The sequence below is a fragment of the Charadrius vociferus genome, unplaced genomic scaffold (genome assembly GCF_000708025.1).
Source record: "Charadrius vociferus isolate BGI_N301 unplaced genomic scaffold, ASM70802v2 scaffold282, whole genome shotgun sequence".
Taxonomy (NCBI): Eukaryota; Metazoa; Chordata; class Aves; order Charadriiformes; family Charadriidae; genus Charadrius; species Charadrius vociferus.
In genome coordinates, this window is record NW_009647731.1 from 9,159,536 (window position 1) to 9,178,988 (window position 19,453).

Below are 19,453 nucleotides of genomic sequence, written 5' to 3' on the forward strand. Positions count from 1 at the left end.
CTATTTGGAACAAAAAGCAGGTTAATGGAACCATGAGGATGAAACCTGAAGTCCATGAAAAGGCTCATGCCCCAGCCTGGTATTCCAGAGTAAGACATCCCCATGATTTTATATGATGCACAGGTACAAGGCTGACATGTGGAAGTCAACACTGTAACAGCCTGGGGTTGCAGGGATGGTCTGTAAAAAAAGACCATCACAAAATCTGGATGCACAGTGAATGTGTTGCCACAATTCTACCCACTCCCCAGGGTAAAGGAGACCACACAGGAAAGTCTCCCTGTATTTTTGTAAGTAAATATTGTCTCAACAACTCTAAGACACCATGATTTCTCCTCCTTCCTGGAAAGCTTCTCCAGTGCCATGCCAAGAGACCATGAAAGGTCAAGTGTCTATCTGAGCTAACTGGTCTCACCTGGAATCAGGGGTGTGGTTGTGCTGGGAGGAGAGGTGGTATGTATGGTGGTAGCAAGCCTCCTTGGAGTAAGGCTGGTCTCTAGCAATGAAGGCTCAGCCCTTACTGACTGGTAACAGGTAGGTGAAACAACCCACACCGCTCTTGGACAACAAGGCACCACCGAGAGTGCAGCTCCGACCATGCCAGTAGGTGCCAGTAACTACCACAACGGGTGCTTGAGGTTTCATTGAGCCAGCTAGACTTTCCATTCCCTGAGCAGTGAGAAGAGCTGCAGGAACAGGCATGGGCCAAAGCTTGCTGGCAGCACGCTAACCCCTGTGGGGGTGACCAGCATAACAGCGCTTCAGAGCAGAGTCTGTGTCTAGAGAGGGCTGGTGCCCATGAGTCCCTGGGGTTTTGCTGCTCACCAGCTATGTCCTACTGTTGCTTGCCACCAAGAGGTCATTGGTCTTCTGTTTACTGTACTGGCTAAAAAGGAAGTTAACACCCAGTGTTAAACTGAGCTCTTGCTTATCGCTGGCACAGACTCTAGAGCAAAAGCCAGTTTTAAGCAGAAGCAAGTCTAGCTTTGTATTGATCATATTGATGCATCCTCCTCCTTCCTCCAGACAGCCCCAGGATCAGCAGGCGCCAAAAAGATTGGCTATCAGTATATCCTCTAGGAATAGACAGTAATTAAAGTTAGAAGATAAAGTTTCTTAGAAAGAATATAACAAATTGGGGACAGCATTTTAGTAATCCAATAGAACGGGGAGGTCTAAGATTAAGTTGAACCTCAATTCCTTTGTGCCCCACTGAATCTTTTTCATAAATTTTCATTCATGCTCTTCGGTATTTATTTTCTTAACAGATCAGGAGGTTGTGTTTTTTTTTAATTTTAATAGGCTTCTCTATTAGTATCAGATAGTTATACTAATAACCTTCTTGCATATGTAGGTTCTACCTGCCGTCATGCAATAGTATCTACTAATAGCACGACCTTGTAAAACTTGTTGTTTAGTAAGCTAGAACTATCTAGAGATCGCTCCAATCCAACGCAGCCTCCAGCAGCACTGCCGGTGTTTTACGTGGGGTCTCTGTGTGCCCTATTGAAAGGCTCTGCCTGCTGGGCTGGGGCAGGTGCCGGAGGGCCAACTGATGGTGGTGGGAGGAGGACACCACATTCATCAAGAGGATGAGTCCTGCCAGGAAATAGGATGTAAGGTTTGCTGGGGGGCAGCGAAAACAGGATTTGTTTCTCTAATGTAGGAAGAATTAGCAAAAAAACAGCTGATTAGCAGGTTCCAGGGAAACAAAGAATAACTTATGAAGACACTTTGGTGAGTAAAGATCTAGCCACTTTATTAAATTTATTAATGGTGAACATTGAAGGGAAGCTGATATTAGGTTGTTGTGAAGAGATGGTACTAGATATACTGACTAGCTCTAGTTTTGTTTCAGCTCTCGATTAGGATGATGATTATGTATGCATATGCTCTGCTTCATGGTTTGTGCCTTACGGACTCCAATCTTATATCTCCCATAGCTGTTAGGAGGAGATATCCCAGATCTTGGGCTCATCCATTTATTAGAAACTGAACAACATGCATGGAGAGGGGGATTGTTGCATCCTGAGGGCTTCTGATCTTCTGTAGCAAAGAAAAAAGAAAAAAAAAAAAAGGAAACTCAGGAATACTCTAGAACAGGAAACCAACAGGTTGGAAATTGACTTGTATTCTATTGTCTTTCTACTAATGTAGAACAGGAGAAAGGAAAGGTGGAGATCCCTTGTAAAATTCCTGTTCTGATCTGAAATCAAGCCTACTGCTGATATGAATGGAGATGGGACTAAGCTTCTCAGGTACTTGAGAGCAGCCTGGAGTGTGACTGTAGCTGGTGGTACTCTGTGTTGTCACTGAGGAATAACTTGTATTTGCTCCTCTTCTGTTCAGACAGTTTGTCCAAACATATTTCAGATGAAGAAGGAGATATTTAAAAGCAGGTGTATCACAGTGCTTAGGTGCTCTGAATCATAGAGGCATTAGAGGTTCCTTTTAGGCTTCTCTCTGCTTTTCAGATGTGACACAGCTTTCAGTGACAGCTTATCCCTACTGCTGCTTATTCTGAACTAAACAAAACTTTTACTCTCTGGTGGATTTTCATACGGTTAATTAGCATTTATTGGGAAATCCATGTGCAGGATTGAGAGTCGGTGGATAATAGGTGTCTCTTGGATTCTTAGCCATTAATAAAAGAAATCAGCTTACTTCTGCATTGTTAAACTCTGCCATGTTTTGTTGTAAGTAATGTCTTCCTTGTTGTGTTTCAGCAGTTACTGAAACGTCATAGTGATTAAAAGTGGCAGTATCCAGCTCACAAGGGTAGAATATTTTCTGAAAGAGTATTGGTCTCCCTGGAAACACCAGTGCTCTGGGGCTGCCTAGACCAAAGGTAGAATGCATAAATTCCACAGTCACAAGAGTTGTAGTTTCACAGAAAACACCTCTAGCTATGCACAGATAAACAGAGTACTTCAAGGCTTCCAATAGTCCTCTGTCATTTCTTTTGGTTTTAAAAGATGTTTAGTTACTGTAAAAGGTGCGTTAGCAAGAGTTTCTACTTACATGACTTGCTGTTTTCTATCTTCTGGTTACGCTGTGAATAATAAATCAAAATCTTGTGGAGAGACACCTCAAAGCTAATTTTGGAACTGTTATCTACAGCAGAAAATCACAGTGGCTTGGTTAAGTCTCTGCACTCCGTCTAAGAAGAAATATTACAGTCATCTCTACTCAAAAGTTAGACTTCCTGCAATAAAAGGTGAAATCCATGTTTCAAACATCTGCAATTTAGGGTAAATTGAAGGGTTTCCTATTCTTGCAACTATTTTGAAATAGGTGAATTGCAAAAATTTTATCATTGCTTTTATCCATCTCTTCCAGTCTTAATATTTGAATGTGAATACCTTCAGGTTTAGAAAGCTGTACTGACATTTTCCACTTAGTTTTTATTCACTGCTCTAAAAAATTTTAAGACTATTTATGTACCAGTCTGACCTTCTCCCAACCCACCTTCCACCCCTGTTTTCAAATACCTCATGTTAGAACTGGAAGTAAAAATGCTGGCCTAATTATCTCTATTTCCAGCATAACTAGCACTGTAAATTAGTCTGTGTTTGCTGAACATGTTGCACATCCAGCTTGTCCAGATAATTCATTTTAGCACTAAAAATCCTGTGCATTTTCCTCTTGCCCTCAAATCTTCTGTGCTTTTCTGATCACTCAGCAAACCCATAATGGTGTAGAAAGCTACCGAATGTTTCACCTGCATATACCTTCTTCAACACCTTCTACCCCTTTTAAAAGTTACCTAATCCCCAGGAATCAAGACATTTTAAGAATGACTTATTTTTTATTTTAATCCATTCCTTTAACATGTTGGGGTTTTTTGGGTTTGGTTATTTTTTTGTTAACTTGATAATGAGTAAATTGATAATAAATTTTGCATGTACAGAAAAGATATTTAACCTAGGGATCTTGGTTACTTTACCAATTCTGTCTAAATCCTTGGCAAGCAGATCTGGAATAAACTCACAAATCAGATTTAAACTTTATAAGACTGAGTGAATACATAGGAACATTGACAGCTTCCCAGGCAGATTGTTTGTACAATGCACTGGGAGAAGCATTGACGTTGATGTGCGGAATAAGTTGCTTTCTGATCTGAACTAGCTGACAGCCACCACTAGGATGCAAAGTGAAGATGTGATTTTAAACCCCGCATCTCTGGGATTGGGTGCCTCATAAGATGTCTCTGCGTGAAAGCTAGTAGCTGGAAACTCAAGCATTTTTCCTTAAAATATGTGGGAGGAGAAGGTAAATCTTCTCAGTAAATGATTGAAAGAAAACTTTTCAATGCACGGTTGCCTTTATCCAATAATTTAATGTCTTCAGGGTGTGGGCAGTCTGGTTTTTAATCCCCATTTCTTAAATTTGCCCTGTCTTCTATGTCCTTGCCCTATCCCTGGTCAGCAGCATTTATGGGTGGATACTGCCATTTTACACTGTTTCATGGGAAAACATATTTCTTTGTGTAGCAATAAGGGAGGAATGTTCTGAACTATGAAAGCATGCAGATCTTGTCAGACTCTGTATACAACTTTTTTGGGGTGAGAAGTGTTTGGAACTGTGCCTTCCAGAAGGCCTTAAAAGTAAAGAAAACCATCATTTTTTTAACTACAGCAAAACACAGCTCTTCAAAAGTTTCCCTGCACTTTGTTGGTGATGTTGCTAGAATTTTGTTTGACCAGTGATGATTTGCATGTCTATCTTCAATTTGTGGCAATTTTCCAAGAGGAGGTACTATCAGAATTAGAATTAGCTGTGACAACTGACAGTTGCATGGGTGGTACAAAAGGTTTTTACAAATAAACATTATTTTATACAACAGACATGAATAAATGTTTTAATGAAGAAGTGATTCACAATGATAATATTATTAACTTGTTAAGATTAAACAGGTCTGCCATATGCTGTGTCTAGTGCTTCAGATGGTTTCAAATTTATTTTTAATTTTTTTAAGTTATGCATATTAACAACAGATGTTGAATTTTAACAGGATCCAATAATTGAGGGGAAATCATTCCAAAGCTGAATGTTGAAGGTTTTGTCTTCTTAACGATTTGAAATACTTTGTACATAGTGACTCAGAAAGTAATTTCTAATTGGTGCTGTAGCTCACAGCTAGCTCTTGCCCCTGATATTCGGTTTATTTTCTTCTTACTTCCTCCAGAGTTGCATCCAGTGGCTGAGGAGTGGGTTGATCGAACGCTTGCCTCAGAACCCCATCCCCAACCTTTCAATTATTTTTATAAAAAAAACCAAAACAAAACAAACACCTTTCACAAGTGCATCTGCTTTCAACCGATCTGCTTCTGGACCATACACTAACAACTCTGCATCCGTGGACCTCACACTAATCGTTCATGCATACACCTGGCTTGCCCTTACTCAAGCCTATTGCACGGCTGAGGGATGGGAGGAAAGATGCAGTAAAGCCAATATACTGAACTGGCATTCTGCAAGTGAGGGACCACACTCACAAGAAGACTTGAGTAACTCCTACATTCATACAGAAACACAGCCTCTGGGGGATGATAGATTTAGCCTTTGGATGGTTATTGTTTGCTTGAGGTCCAAAAAAATATTCTTTTTTTTTCTTTCTTGCCCTGCCTCCACAAGCCCAAAACAGACTTTTTTTTTTTTTTTACAATACAGTGCATTGGTTTTCCTTCCAACTCCCAAATGCAGCTGGTTGCACAAACCTGAGCAGTGCATCACAGCTACCATGTCATTTGGCTGTCACATTTTCACTAGAGCGTTGGCCTGTCTTGTCGTGGGTGTGATGGGGCAGCCGAACACAACTGTCTGCGACTAAGAAACTGTAGACAGAGTGACGACACCTCGTGCTGTCCAGCCTCACAGGAGCACCAGCTGCTTCCAGCCGAGCACATCACTCTGTTGGTGACGTTTCTGGGGGGATCCTGAGTTGCGTAGGAGCGATCCTCAGCATCGCACCCATCACCAGGGTCTCACACACCACAGGGCGAAAACGCCTCCTGCTGCTGTGAGCCATAGGCTGCCTTTCCAGCGTGATATCTGGAAACCAAGAACTGTGCTCAGCAGGAGAGGCAGATCTCATTGCTACACTGGAAAGCAGCAAGCTTCTCTTTGCAGCCCTGCTAGCTGCTGAAGCAACGTCTCCGGTGCCAAACGGGAATGTAGGAATTGTAGGAAATGTAGATGTAGGGATTAAAGCCATCGCCTCCTTTTGTATGTTTCCTGCAGAGAAAAAAAAAAAAAAAACCACAAGGAAATTACAATGTAATGGTGATAATTAACATAAACAAGATGCAAAGAATGGAGAGCCCAGTCAGTTTCAAATAGATAGCAGTGAACCCAAATTGATTTCCAGCGGGCTGGAGGCACAAAGCAGGGAGCTCCTGAGTGTGTACTTTATTATTTATATCAATTACTAGCTTCATTGACTTAGTTTGACAAAGCAGGCCGTAGAAAGGGAAAGTAAGCAGCAACTGGCAAGAGACTCAATCCTATCAGCTTCTTGGCAAAGAGAGTAGATTTTTAGATCCCAAAGGGACATAACTCCCAATGTAATAGACTTGAGCTTTATGCCCTTAACCCCTCACTTTTTGTCCTGTAAGGAGGCAGCCTGGTCATCTCGTAACTCATTCTGAACCATTTAAACCATTCCCCGTGTAATCCTGGGTGGGTTCCTAAAGGAAAGAGCATTTGGATGTCTTTTTCTTCCCTGGGGAGCACCAAGAAAATGCTAGTATTCTTCCTAATTTCAGATAGCCAGTGGGATTTCAACACCCTCAAGGCTCCTGCTTCTCCTGACTACATGATCAATGGTTTCAAAAGTCTGGGGGAGGGTTGGGAGAGCAGGGAGCTCACAAAACTTGATTGAAATCAGCCTGGAGAAAGCCTGCCCCATCTGGTTGTATCAGTAGAAGGTAAGAATGTACTTGAAACCTGCTCTTGAAACAGGGAGTAAGATAACGATTTCTGAAGGAAAGGTCCCATTAACATAGGCAGGGTAGCTTTGATGCTGGGACTTTCAGTAAAGCAAACTCTTGTTGATGTGGAGGGAAATGGGGTGCAAAGGACCATAATTCATGATGGTCACTGTCTATGGGGAAGGGTATTTACTTGATGCAGCCGCAAAAGCCAACACCCCAAGCGGCAGGCAGGCCAGGCTTGCTCTTGCACAGCAAATGGTTGCATACAGAGTCTGTGTGTCAGGCACTACTGGCTATTTCTGCTTGGAGAAAGAAGTTTAAGAGAGAAGTGGGTGATCTCCACTTCAGAAAGCCTCCCCGATTTCTGTGTACTTTCTGTGAGACAGAAATGTTTGCTTTGGCCCTTGAGCAACCTTTTGTCTGAGGGAAGGAGGAGGAATGAGACTATTTTTTCTGAGAAAAGCAAAAGACAGTGCGAAGAGAGAAGGGTGGGCTGGAGGTAAAAAATTGTATTATATTTCTTCATGCGGATGTGGCAAAGACAGTGGCGGCTTTACCACCAGCACGTTGTTTCTCTCTCTGCCCTCTTCTCATCTGGTGGGCAGATTGATGGATGCATTGCACAGTTCTATCCAGTTTGGCTTTTTTTTTTTTCCCAGCTGTAGGTGTACCGTATTCAGTTTATGTCTGTACCCTACATAATCTTAGACATCTAATTATAACTCACTCCTGACACCTTAACAAGCAAGATTCGCTGAATTAAAACTGTACAGAACATCTGTTATTCAGCTGGTATGAAAAATATCAGCTTTTCCCAGTCTATCTATCAGCTGGGAAGAACTTACCATGCTCCTGTGAGTAATGGTCTTACGGCAGGATCTGCTTTTGCCCAGCCCAGATAAACTGCCATTCCCCAAATATGATACAAAAGCAATGCATTACACAAACAAGTTAGTCTTTGGTGACTGCTCTGAGCTGGGGTGAGGGTGGGGGAGAGACCAACTCTACCTGACCCTAACTGAGGTTTGATTAACTGTTGCATTCCTTTGTTGCCCAATTTCAGATTTAGTGACCTTTGTTCATGATCTAATCTAATTCCTGATCAAATACTGATTAACTTTTTTGTGTGTTTCATAGGTACATTGCCTTTTAATACAAATCCCACGTTTGACCATAGAGAGTACCTTAAGTTTGGTCAAACATTTCTGAATCTATAAACATTGGAAACATAGTGTATGTGCTAGAATGATGCTCTGTCAGTTTTTCTAACAGCTATGCAGAATAGCTTCAAATTGCGAAGCTGTGGTTCCTGCTATTTAAATCTGTGCTCTTCACTTTAAGTGAAGACATCTCACTCTCCCCTGCTTCTCCCTATACCTATACATCTATATCCCTCTTAATCTCCACATTTAAGATATGCAGAGCCTTCTGAACTGTAGAGGCTTGGCCCCTGTTAAATCTCACGGATCATAGAATCATAGAATGGTTTGGACTGGAAGGGACCTTAAAGATCATCTTGATCCAACCCCCCCTGCCATGGGCAGGGACACCTCTCACCAGACCAGGATACTCAAAGCCCCGTCCACCCTGGCCTTGAACACCTCCAGGGAGGGGGCAGCCACAAATTCGCTAGGCAACCTCGGCCAGTGCCTCACCACCCTCAGAGTGAAGAATTTCTTCCTTAAATCTAATCTAAATCTCCCCTCTTTCAGTTTAAAGCCATTACCCCTTGTCCTACCAATCCATGCCCTTGTAAAAAGTCCCTCTCCAGCTTTCTTGTAGGACATCTTACGTACTGGAAGGCTCCTATAAAGTCTCCCCGGAGCCTCATATCATAGATACAAGAACAAAACAAGCTTTTGAAGAGGATTTTTACAATGAGCAAGTGTGGTCCTAAGTAGGCCCTCCATTTCCAAAACCCAAGACTCACCATGCTCTGATAACCTACTTGCTGGCTAATGCATTTGATATCTGCCTGAAAACACCACCACAGAGCATGTGTACAAACTCCATCGTACATCTAGGAGTGTTTACCAGAGACTGTCTTTTAGGAACAGTCTGAGGAGCCATCATAAATACCACGTGTTTGCTGCTGTAAAATGCATAGCACCTGGGTCTTTAACTGCTAAAAGTGTCTCAGTACATGTCAACAACTGGAATGAAATCCCAGCAGCCAAGGAGGATATAGCATTCTGCCATAACTGAGCTCAGATGCAAACCCTGCTCTGTCCCTGCAGAGCAGGGGTCCTGCAGCGTGCGAGTCCTTGGATTCGAATGTAAGCAAGACACAACAACTAAAACCCCTACAGGGAAAGTTAATAGGTTCACCGAGTTTTGAACCAGGCTACTTTACGAAATCAAAGCATGCAATGATTTCTTAAACTGTAATTAAAAATTATACCACCAAAAATACTGTAGTGATGAGCCCTGGTCCCTCAGAGAACCGCAGCGGTTCCCTGGAGAGGGGTGGAGATTAGCAAACACATTTCACATGATGGCTTTGAATATAATTATTTGCATAACTGGATTAAAGAAGCGCACCAACATGCCTTTAAATCTTATTATTGTTTATTACTCTGGATATCAGAGAAAACAGTAATTACATTGAGCAGAGATTCCTGGGGCTCTATTCAGAGGTGGGGCTGAGCGAATATGGCCGTGCCTCTGTCCCAGCCAGCCTGTGGGACCCCCAGCCCTCTGTCTCGGTGCTGGATCTCCTTTGTGCATTGTGCAGGGAAAGTCTGGAAAAATGGCCTTGCAGGACCACTGAGGTGGGCCAAGGGGGCCGCTGAGGAGAGAGAAGGAGCTTCAGGCCCCCGTGGCTGGGGAACACAGAGCATTTCAGGGTGCATCTGCAAAACCGAGTCCTGAGAAGGGCCTGAAGCAAGAGGCAAGCTCTGAGCTTTCTGCTGCAAATGCAAATCCTGAAAGATTCAAGGTACGTACAGATTAAACCAGCACTTAATGAAGGGTGTCTGCTGTGCTGGGTGCTCCTGGGGACCTCCTTGAGATGACAGACCTTGGCACTTCTGTAACTGCAGCTCCAGGGGCTGCTGGTAGCGAGATGTTCCCAGTCTGTCCGTCACTGGGGGAACAACATATGTACTGAACAGCCGTTCATTTCTGTCTCAAGGGGAAAAGAAAAAACAACCATAGAGAGAAGTCTCTCTTGTTTGCTTCGTACAGCTCTCTGCAGCAGCCATCCGCAGTCACTAATGTTCAAGAGAACATTAATAAGCCAAACTGCAGCGCCGGCAAATGAGTGTAAAAACATGATGTGTAAGAAGGAAATGATCCCAGTCTTGCTGTGTTAACAAGAGTCTTTCCAGTTACTCCTTGGGCTTTGGATTACAGCACTGTCTGTATTTAGTGCGCAAGACTGTAAACATTATGGGCCATCTCAATGCTAATTAGCCTTTACAAACTGACAAATTAACAACTTGAGGTAACATAATTCCATAGAAGAAAAATCTCTAAAAATCAGGATTTTGTTGTTATTTAAGGCTGCTTTTTGCAATGGTGTTTCAGTGCTCTCTGGGTGTCCTACTCTCTGTTCACTTCAAGAGAGCCTTGAAACAGAAGCTGAAAAGTTTCTAAAATTTGGTTGGTTTGTTTGGAAGGGTTTTTTGCCTTTTCAATCAAATCCCCAGTTATTCCAGTAACTTGCTATGCCGGGCTTGAGGAAAAACAATTTCATAAAACACACCAAAAGCAAAACATCCTTTAATAAGTCATTCAAATCTTTAAATCAAGGCAAGCAAGGCAGACACACTTCATCACGGAGTGAATGCAAGTAATACCCACTTTAAAAGGACTTTCTTTGATTCAATGTCTCTGTAATCAGCTTCTAATATCCAGTTCCCCATTACTAACAGCAGAACAGCTTGAAATTCTAGGGAAATTTGTGAGAAGGGATTTCAAATGTTTTTCCAATGCTTTTCCCAGTGTGTGCATATGCATCTGTGTATTTTTTTAACCAGATTATCTTACTGAGTGCTGATGAGCAAAATGATATTCACAATTTCACAGTAGGAGTACATTTATGAACTAGAGAAACCTTCCTTTCTTTCTTTCTTCCCTCTCCCCCCTCGTCAATTTGCATTACCCACGCGTTCGGGCCATGGGCAGCTGCAGTCAGATAGATGCCCTTGCTGACCATGGCCAAAACTGCCCCTGGATCACACTGCTTCTCTGGCTGATCTCAGCTCAGTATCAGTCAGTTCCTCATGCCATCCCAGATTCTGGCTCCACAGGCTGGAAGAAACCTCTTCAGAAACAATGTCTGCTTTCAGAACTTTTTCCCTTACACTTATCTATTATCTCAGATATTTTCAGTTCAGACAGAGGGAGGAAGAAACTAGAAACCATTACGTTGATTATAGCTTCTAACTCCTTCATCCGATTGAAAGGTGAATGTCAAAGGAAATTGTTTCTTCCCAAAAGACTCCTTCAAAAGAGAGCATTTGCCACTCCGCTCCATTTGACAGGTCTTTCTTTGATGGGTCATGCAATGCTCATACGCGGCTCAATGTCAACCGCTGCTTCCACCAGCTGTCTCTTAACAGACACCTCCAGAAGTGCTCCTGAAGAGAGTATCAAAGTTTCTGGCTGTCTCTGGACATCAAAGCTGATGACAGCATTGCCACACGTCTAAACTAGTTCCTCAAGGAATGAGCAGAAAGTATCTTGGCACTGACAAGTCTACCATGACGTCCACTCCTCTGGCTGGGAACACAGCTGTCTTGCGGTAGGGTCAGCAAATTGGGGTTACATGAGACATGGCAGGAACACAATTAAATGTCAGTAAAGTGGAGATATGTCTTAATGTCCCCCTAGCTGGTTGAGCTTCCACTACACATTAAGTTTCCAGTCTGTCTATCCCTGCTGACAGCATCAGCAAATCCACGAAACAGGCTGTCACATACTCTGCAGAGCAGTTGCACCTCACAGAAATCACATCACTCCGGTTTTATTTCCTCTCTTGCAATACTGCATCTCACCCTGCTACATGCTGTGCTGCAGGTTCACAAGACACAGGAGGTTTGGGATTGCGTGATGATGCTGGGTTCAAAAAGCCTAAAGAACAGATTCCTGCCCAGTGGGGTTGGCTGCGATTCCACCCACTCGGCCAGGGGCAAGGAGAAAATGGCAATGAGGGAGGAAAACATGCAGGGCAGACACAGCACACCCCACCGAGGGCCACAGAGCTGTCATCCGTGCGTGTGTCCCTGGGCACGCAGCAAACCACTTGTCTTGTACAGAGGCGCTTGGAGGGAATGCGGGTGAGCCAATGCCATCACCCCCTGCACCACTGGCACCCTCAGGAGTGAGGAGCCCCCTGCACTCTGCTGCTGCCAGCACAACTCAACTGGCAGAGGGAGGCTCACAGCACCTCCTACCAACCTGGTTTCCTGCCTACAGCTGAGACCGCGGCTCAGGAAGGGCATTTCAGAGAGCCTTAGGCTATTCTTCAGCATGGCCCTAACCCAAGAGGACTACAGGCGTATTGTTAGTCCTCTACTCTGGATGCTATGCTAAGGACTGGATTCTGGGTAGGTATGCAGATTTAATTTTTACCCAAACCAAAGCACTTCCTCACTGAGATATTTACGTCTTATAGTCATCCTTGCTTCTCTCTGTCCCCAAATCCCCTGTCTGGCCAGCAATATCCAAAACAGATAGGAGGGATCCCTGTAGTTTACATAAGGGTATCTTATCGTGCTAACACCTCCTTGGCCTCTAACTCCTGTCAAAGAAGTAAAGACATTTCTGGGACTTGATGTCTGCCTCTTCTCCAGTAGGAGTGGAGGTGCTGGGGAAGCTATGCATGGGATTCGTGTTGTTATAATTGAGCCCTGAGGACAAATGTCAGGAATAAGGCCTAATTAACAGTGGAAAAGACTTACAGTGCTGCCATATGAAGGAAGCGCACTCCCACCAGCTCTTGTTTACAGCACCACACTGGCCATAATGCAATTTGTAGTGGGTCCAATTTTCTTCTTTCTCCAGGCAAACATTTTCTTCAGCTCCCCCCTGAAGCTGTCATGGAGCCAGGCATAGAGGAAGGCGTTGGTACAAGCAGACATCATTGCAAACCAGTGGCACAGCAGCTGGATGAAATTGAAGTACTGCTTGTCAATCAAGCTGATGTCTATGTCCTTTATCATGTTGAAGATGTGCAGAGGCAGCCAACAGACTCCAAAAGCTGCCACCACTAAGACCAGCAAGCGAAAAGTCTTTCTCCTCCTTGCTCGATCCCACTCAGCTTGGCCCTGAGTGACATTGCCTGGGACCACACGGTTTTTCAGCTTGACCGAGATTCTCAGGTAGGACAGGGAGATGACAGCCAAAGGCAGTACGTAGGTGATGATAAGAGTGCTGTAGGCATAAGCTAAGCGATCTCTTTTCATGTGGAACCAAAACTCCTCGCAGATGGAGAAGTCCAGTTCTGGGAACTCTGCATGGTAAGTGTGGACCAAGGCTGGGGCGGCCAAGGTACAGCTCAGCAGCCAAATAGCAGCCAGGATATAAGCACAAATAGGGATCGTGAGCCTCCTGCGGAATGGGTACACCATGGCATAGTACCTATCCACAGCTATGACGGTCAAGGTAAAGACAGACACAAACACAGTGACGGGTTGCATCAGGAAAACAAAGTAGCACATGAAACGCCCGTACACCCATCCTCTGGGCTCAAAGGCATACGCAAGTGTCAGGGGTACACAGGTTGCACACATGAGCATGTCTGAGAAAGCCAGATTGCCTACCAGAAAGTTGGTGACATTGTGCATTTTTTTTGTCTTGCAGATAACGTAAATGAGAAGGTAATTCCCAATGACACCGATAAAAACCACTAGCGAGTAGCAGGGAATGATGAGTGGCTTGAAGGTCTGAACAAACTGGAGCCCTGAGAATAAATTGCTGGCATTGCTGTGAATAGCAGAGAGGAAGCTTTGGGAGGTTAAATTGTCCGAATTCATCATTTCCCTCCTTTTGTCGTCTGCCGTCAGCTGAGTGAAGTAGTTACCACTGCACTACTCCTGTACTCAATCAGTGTGGATAATGAATGGATTACCGGCTGTCCAGAGGTTACCACAAGGATAGCAAACAAGCATCCGTAAAAGCAAAAGGTGAAGTTGTAATCCTCGAGAGGCAGCTTTCGGCAATTCCTAAGAAAAATCAAATACAACCAATTTCCATTAAAGTCCTCCTATATTTACTATTAAATCTAGGTTCTGACAGCATGCCACTTAATAAACATTTCATGCAGTGAGTACTTACTGCTGTTTTTTTAATCCCATATGATTTTCCTGTGGATGCCAAGAAGTACCCTAGATGTCTGTCTTCTGCAAATCCAGGAGCGTGTGTGTGTGTGTGTGTGTGTGTGTGTGTGTCAGAGAGAGAGAGAGAATATATGAGTGAGAAAGAGGGTGATGCGCATTTACAAGCTAAGTGGAGAACAGTGTTTTTAAACAGTCTTCACTACTAGGTCATGACAGATTTGTCTATAAGCTTTTATCCCTATTGGCTGTCCTGGGTATTACGTTGCTCTTTGCGTGTTTCTTACTGATAGTAATTAGTTCTTGAATATCCTTTCAAAATTCCCTTCTTTCAGTGCATTTAATAATTGCCCCTCACAGCTAAAAATCAATTTACATTCATTAACACTACCCTGCGCAGCATCTAATCCAAGATTCACTTTGCCACAATCCTCAGAGTGTCCAAAAAAGCTACCTGTGAATTTGCTGCTATAATGTGACTGTAAAATAGAATTTTAATAACATGCTGAAGCCAGATAAATGTTTATGCCACTAGAGGGACTCAGCTACGTACCCGGTGAATGAAGTTAGTAATAAAAATGTGCATTTAGCATGTAGCACAAAGCACCTTATTTTATTTAAATTTATTTTCTAATAGTGTTACAATGTTTGCTTACCCATTGTGAGTATTTCCAGTGGGGCTTACACATCTTTAAAACTAAACACATGCGAGCATCTCAAAAGAAATATTAGCATCCGAATAGCTTAGCTGTAAGGGCTCACCTGCAGTGAACTACCGCTAACTGTTTCTAATATTGCAGCTGCCTAAAAATGTTTGGGGTATTTCCTCATTCCTGCAGTAGGTTTTTTAACCTTGTCTGTACCAGACAATGAGTGCTAACCCGTCTGTAAAATAGTCTATACTTCTTTTGTTTGATTCAGATATTAGAAAGCAAAAAATCAGGATAAGTTGCTTAGAGAACACACATTTAAGCAGACACCCTCATCCAGCTCTTACCTACAGCTCTAATTGTCCCTTAACTCCCTGCCACTTCAACCACTTCTGGGACCAGGACCTTAGCTGGTGAAAAGTAGTGAAACTCCACTGCATCCATTTATACCATCTAGGGAAACGAAAAAATAAATGGAACAACCTAACAACTTCTGAATACAAGAGCAGAGAACGTTGCTAGGTTTTACAAGGCACTCAGGGGATTTAGAGACAACTTCAATGGACAATTTATGTCCCAATCTCCTAGATTGCTGTAAGGAAATATTAACCCATTATTTTCTATGAGGCTACAGGCAGACCCATATTTGATGTAATTTGACATAAACCGAAAGTTCAAATACATTTCATTTATGTCATAATCCTTTCCCTAATCTTAAAACAGAAGCTAATCTTGTGTAGCCCATGTTCAGACCAGAGCCATTCTCCCCCAACTACTTATGATGGATGGGCGTTTCAAACCTAGTAAGTGCTGACCCTGTCCCACTGTGTTTACGGTTAGATTATCCAGCTATGGGCTGGAATATGGCTATAATTCCAGCCTGGGGCAAGAACAAGCATGTAGCCACGTTTCTCAGGAGTGCCATCCTTCACTTAATGGATGTCGCAACCCACCCATGACCCATATGAAAAACGGGATGTTATATCCCACTTCAGAGTCCAATCTCACCCATCTGAGCTGGATGGGACCCAGAGGAATACAGTACCTATTTATCTCTGCATATCCAAATCCACTATACGAGAGGAACCTGAGGGTAGAGGTTGCAAAGAGGCAAGGAAAAAGAGGATTCCTACTGCTCTCACCACACGGTGCAACCATACTATTTGGTTATAAGCAGCATGCTGCAAAAGTAATTCCTAAAACCCATAAATGCAATTGTTTCACTTAATGTGGGAGAAAAGTATGGTCTGACTTAAATCCTACTGAAATAAGATTTCAGTAGGCTTTGGACATGATCTTTAATATAAGCCAAAAGACAGAAAAATGAACAGGGAGCATATGTAAATGGACTTCATAGTGCCTACATCCTACTGGAATTGCAAGGCTTTTGCTAGGAAAGAAGCCTCACGATAATATCAGTGCACACATAATAATTGAAAATCACATTTTCAACTAAGTGATTTTTCTGTTTCATTCCCAAGAGCTGCAGAGTAGATCCAATAAATATCCTCACTGTAGCCCTATGAGAAAAAGGTTTATACTCTGCAATGTGAGAATAAAAATCAAACAAAATATCATCTACAGTAGCCTTCAAGGTCACATTAATGCTCAGGTCACAAAAACCTGTAAGTAGCCTTAGAGGTTCTTTTATTTCAAGCTGTACCATGCAATCTTCCTGCATTTTCTCTTACCTTTAAATGTATTTCCTTCACCTCTGAAACCAGTAACTGGTACATCTTCTGGTTGAAGTCACCCACCCTATTTCAGTTAGTGATTTTCTGTTTGTTTTGGCTTCAGGCAGAAAATTTCTTCAGTTCAACTACACTCTACAGCCAAGACCTGGAAAGAAAATATTTAATAGGGGTTTGAATAGAAAAAGTATTTCAGCATTTTACCCCAAAGAAATTGCCTTTCCTCCTTTTAAAACTGCAAATATTAATCTTGTTTAGAATTTCCTAGGCTAGATGACAAAGTCCTTCCTGAACTGAGTATAAGTCTATTTCACACACAGAATTTTCTCATTAAAAGAGAAAAGGTCACAGAAACTGTATTACTGTCATATTAGAACTGTTTTGACATTCCAAGTGTATAAGGGTGTCACACATAGGAATGCTGATTAGTGTCTAATTGAAACCCTGGTCTTCCTTGAGTTGATGGAAAATGTTATATCTAGAGCCAGACCAACACTGCACAAGAAACATTTCACAGCTGAGCTTTCATGATCTCTTGTGCTGACCTGTCCAACTCTGTACAGACACTTTGAGTACAAATATTGTAAGCTGCTACGTGACTTTCAGAAAGTGGTAAACCTCTGTAAGCACTAACGCCGCTCCTTACGTCCATGTCTAATCATCCCTGCAGTTCCTAACTAAAACAGCATGATCCAGGAACGAGATGTGATCCTAGCAGCTATACTTGCAAAGCTCAACACTGCTTCTTAAGCTAGTAGGCCTTCTCCTCTGTTTTTGAGGCTTTACAGACTAAAAAAGTTTCTTCTGTCATTAAAGCCTCACAGTTTCAGGTGTTAGTTTTCTATGTTGGTGCTTCTTTGATATGTGTCTTTTTTCTGTAAAACACAACTTTTTTTGCATCATAGAACTCTCTTAAAAAGTCCTTCACATTCTTCTAGGAATGTTCAGTGCAGGGCAGATCAGGTAGTTCTTGCAGTGCCAACAATAAAAATAGATGCTTCGTCTGTTTTGAATGAAGTTGAGCTGGGGGTTTCTTTAGCAAATTCTTATGACCAGCCAGGGAACAAGGTTGTGTACCACACACCAATTTCAAGACAGGTCAGCCTGTCCCTCCTTCTCTCCTTTAATCATATAAATGCATGCTGTCTGCCCCTGCTGTGGACTGAGACACCACAGCCTCTAAACTCTAAAAACCGTGTTTACAGCTAAGGCTTTTGTTTGGTGTGTTTGGAGTTTTTTGGTTGTCGCTGCTTTTCTCAAGTTCAAGGTACCAAACTTTGATAAACTCAGGATTCAGCTTTATATAATTCATTTCAGCTGATGAGAAGCTTAAAAACTTGAATGAAGAGGAGGCTTGAATTTTAGTCAAAATGTTCTTGAGGTTGCATGGTAAATATAGAATAGGGGCTCCGATCTTCCCTGTATGCACAGAATTCTTAGTCTGCTGACCAAAGTGAGATAAGTGAGCTAGTTCCTTAGGTGACAAAGATCTTGTGCTAAAATAAAGATGACAGTGTAAAAACTGAGGAAAAATACAGGTGATTTCCTAGGAATGAAGGTTCTGGGCCACAACTACCACAAGAAGGTAAAAGCCAGCCACAGAAGTGAATAAACTCATACAGTCAGGAGCTAGCTAATCCCCACTGCGAAGTTCTGCAAGAACTGACACATGGAATTGCTGGGTGAGAAGTAAGGGCTTTTCCTTACTTTATGGCACGGGAACACAACCCTGTGACTGAAGAAATGCAAATGGGCTACCTGTCCTTAAGCATGGGGGAGGGGGGGGATGTGATGTGAAAGTGCAGGCCCTCTAGTCTGAGAGCAGTTTTACAGTAGGTTTTAGACCAGATTTAAGGACAGATGAAAGACAGGAGAGACCGAATGGATACCAAAGGAAGCTTTTGTCAAACTAATCTTCCGTCTATGTGTTATCAAACCAATCTTTCTCAACATAGGATATGTAGCAGTTCTTCTCAGCTTGGATTTGCATAACACATGAGAACCCATCATCTATACCAGAGGAAATACCCTAAGAACTGTGAGCTAGGCAAAGAACAGCAACATTTATGAAGGAATTGGATGAGAAGACAGCAACTATTCATGCTGCTCAAGAACCTCGCTTGGGATGCTTGGGACTTGGTAGCTCTTTTCATTTTTTATGTGAGCACGAAATGCAGGACTACACCAACTGAATTCGATAGAACTGCCAAGTTTGGAACCAGAGACAATATGCAGGATGACTGCACAATTACACGGAGAAACTTTGAAAGCCTGAAGGAGAACGGGAGGAAGTTTGATACCATCACAGAGGAAAAACTTGTCATAAAAGACAGCATCACGGTCACCTGACAATAGGCATTTTCACTATGGCTTAGAATGGAGTAAATTCTGTTGTTGGGCTATACAAAGGAGGAGGAAGTGCATTTGAAAGTGCAAGGAAAAGAAAATCTACTACTTTGTGACAGATTCCAGGGTGAATTTGCCTCTACTTTGTTACAATCTCTAGACAATTTTCTTGCTATAACTATCTATTCACTGAAGCAGAATTGCACCGTATTCTTTAAAAACACTGGGGAGGATGGTAAACTCCTGGGCAGGTAAAGACATATTTAAGCTAAGGAACAATACTAATGAAAGAATAAATTCACCATGGGCAAATTTAGGATGGAAAGTAGAACACTTCTAAGTGGGAGGGCAACAAATTGCCCCTTGGAAGTACTGGCTTTTGGAACAATCAATGTATTATGGGGGATAAAACACTTGCTTTTAACAGAAAGCCTGATCCACTTATCACATGCATGTGGTATGATTGCTTGCACAGGGCTTGGCCTTCAGGAGGTTCCTTTCCATCCTTCATCAACACAGATTTAGACTTAAGACTTCACTCACTCCTACTT

General features: G+C 42.6%; 1 protein-coding gene across 1 annotated transcript; it reads right to left on the bottom strand.

Moving 5' to 3' along the window:
- Nucleotides 1–12,859: 12,859 nt before the first annotated feature.
- Nucleotides 12,860–13,945, bottom strand: PRLHR (prolactin releasing hormone receptor). The gene has a single exon (XM_009881586.1). It carries the CDS (start codon nt 13,916–13,918, stop codon nt 12,884–12,886), a length of 1,035 nt encoding a protein of 344 aa, XP_009879888.1. The 5' UTR covers nt 13,919–13,945; the 3' UTR covers nt 12,860–12,883.
- Between the last annotated feature and the right edge of the window lie 5,508 nt (nt 13,946–19,453).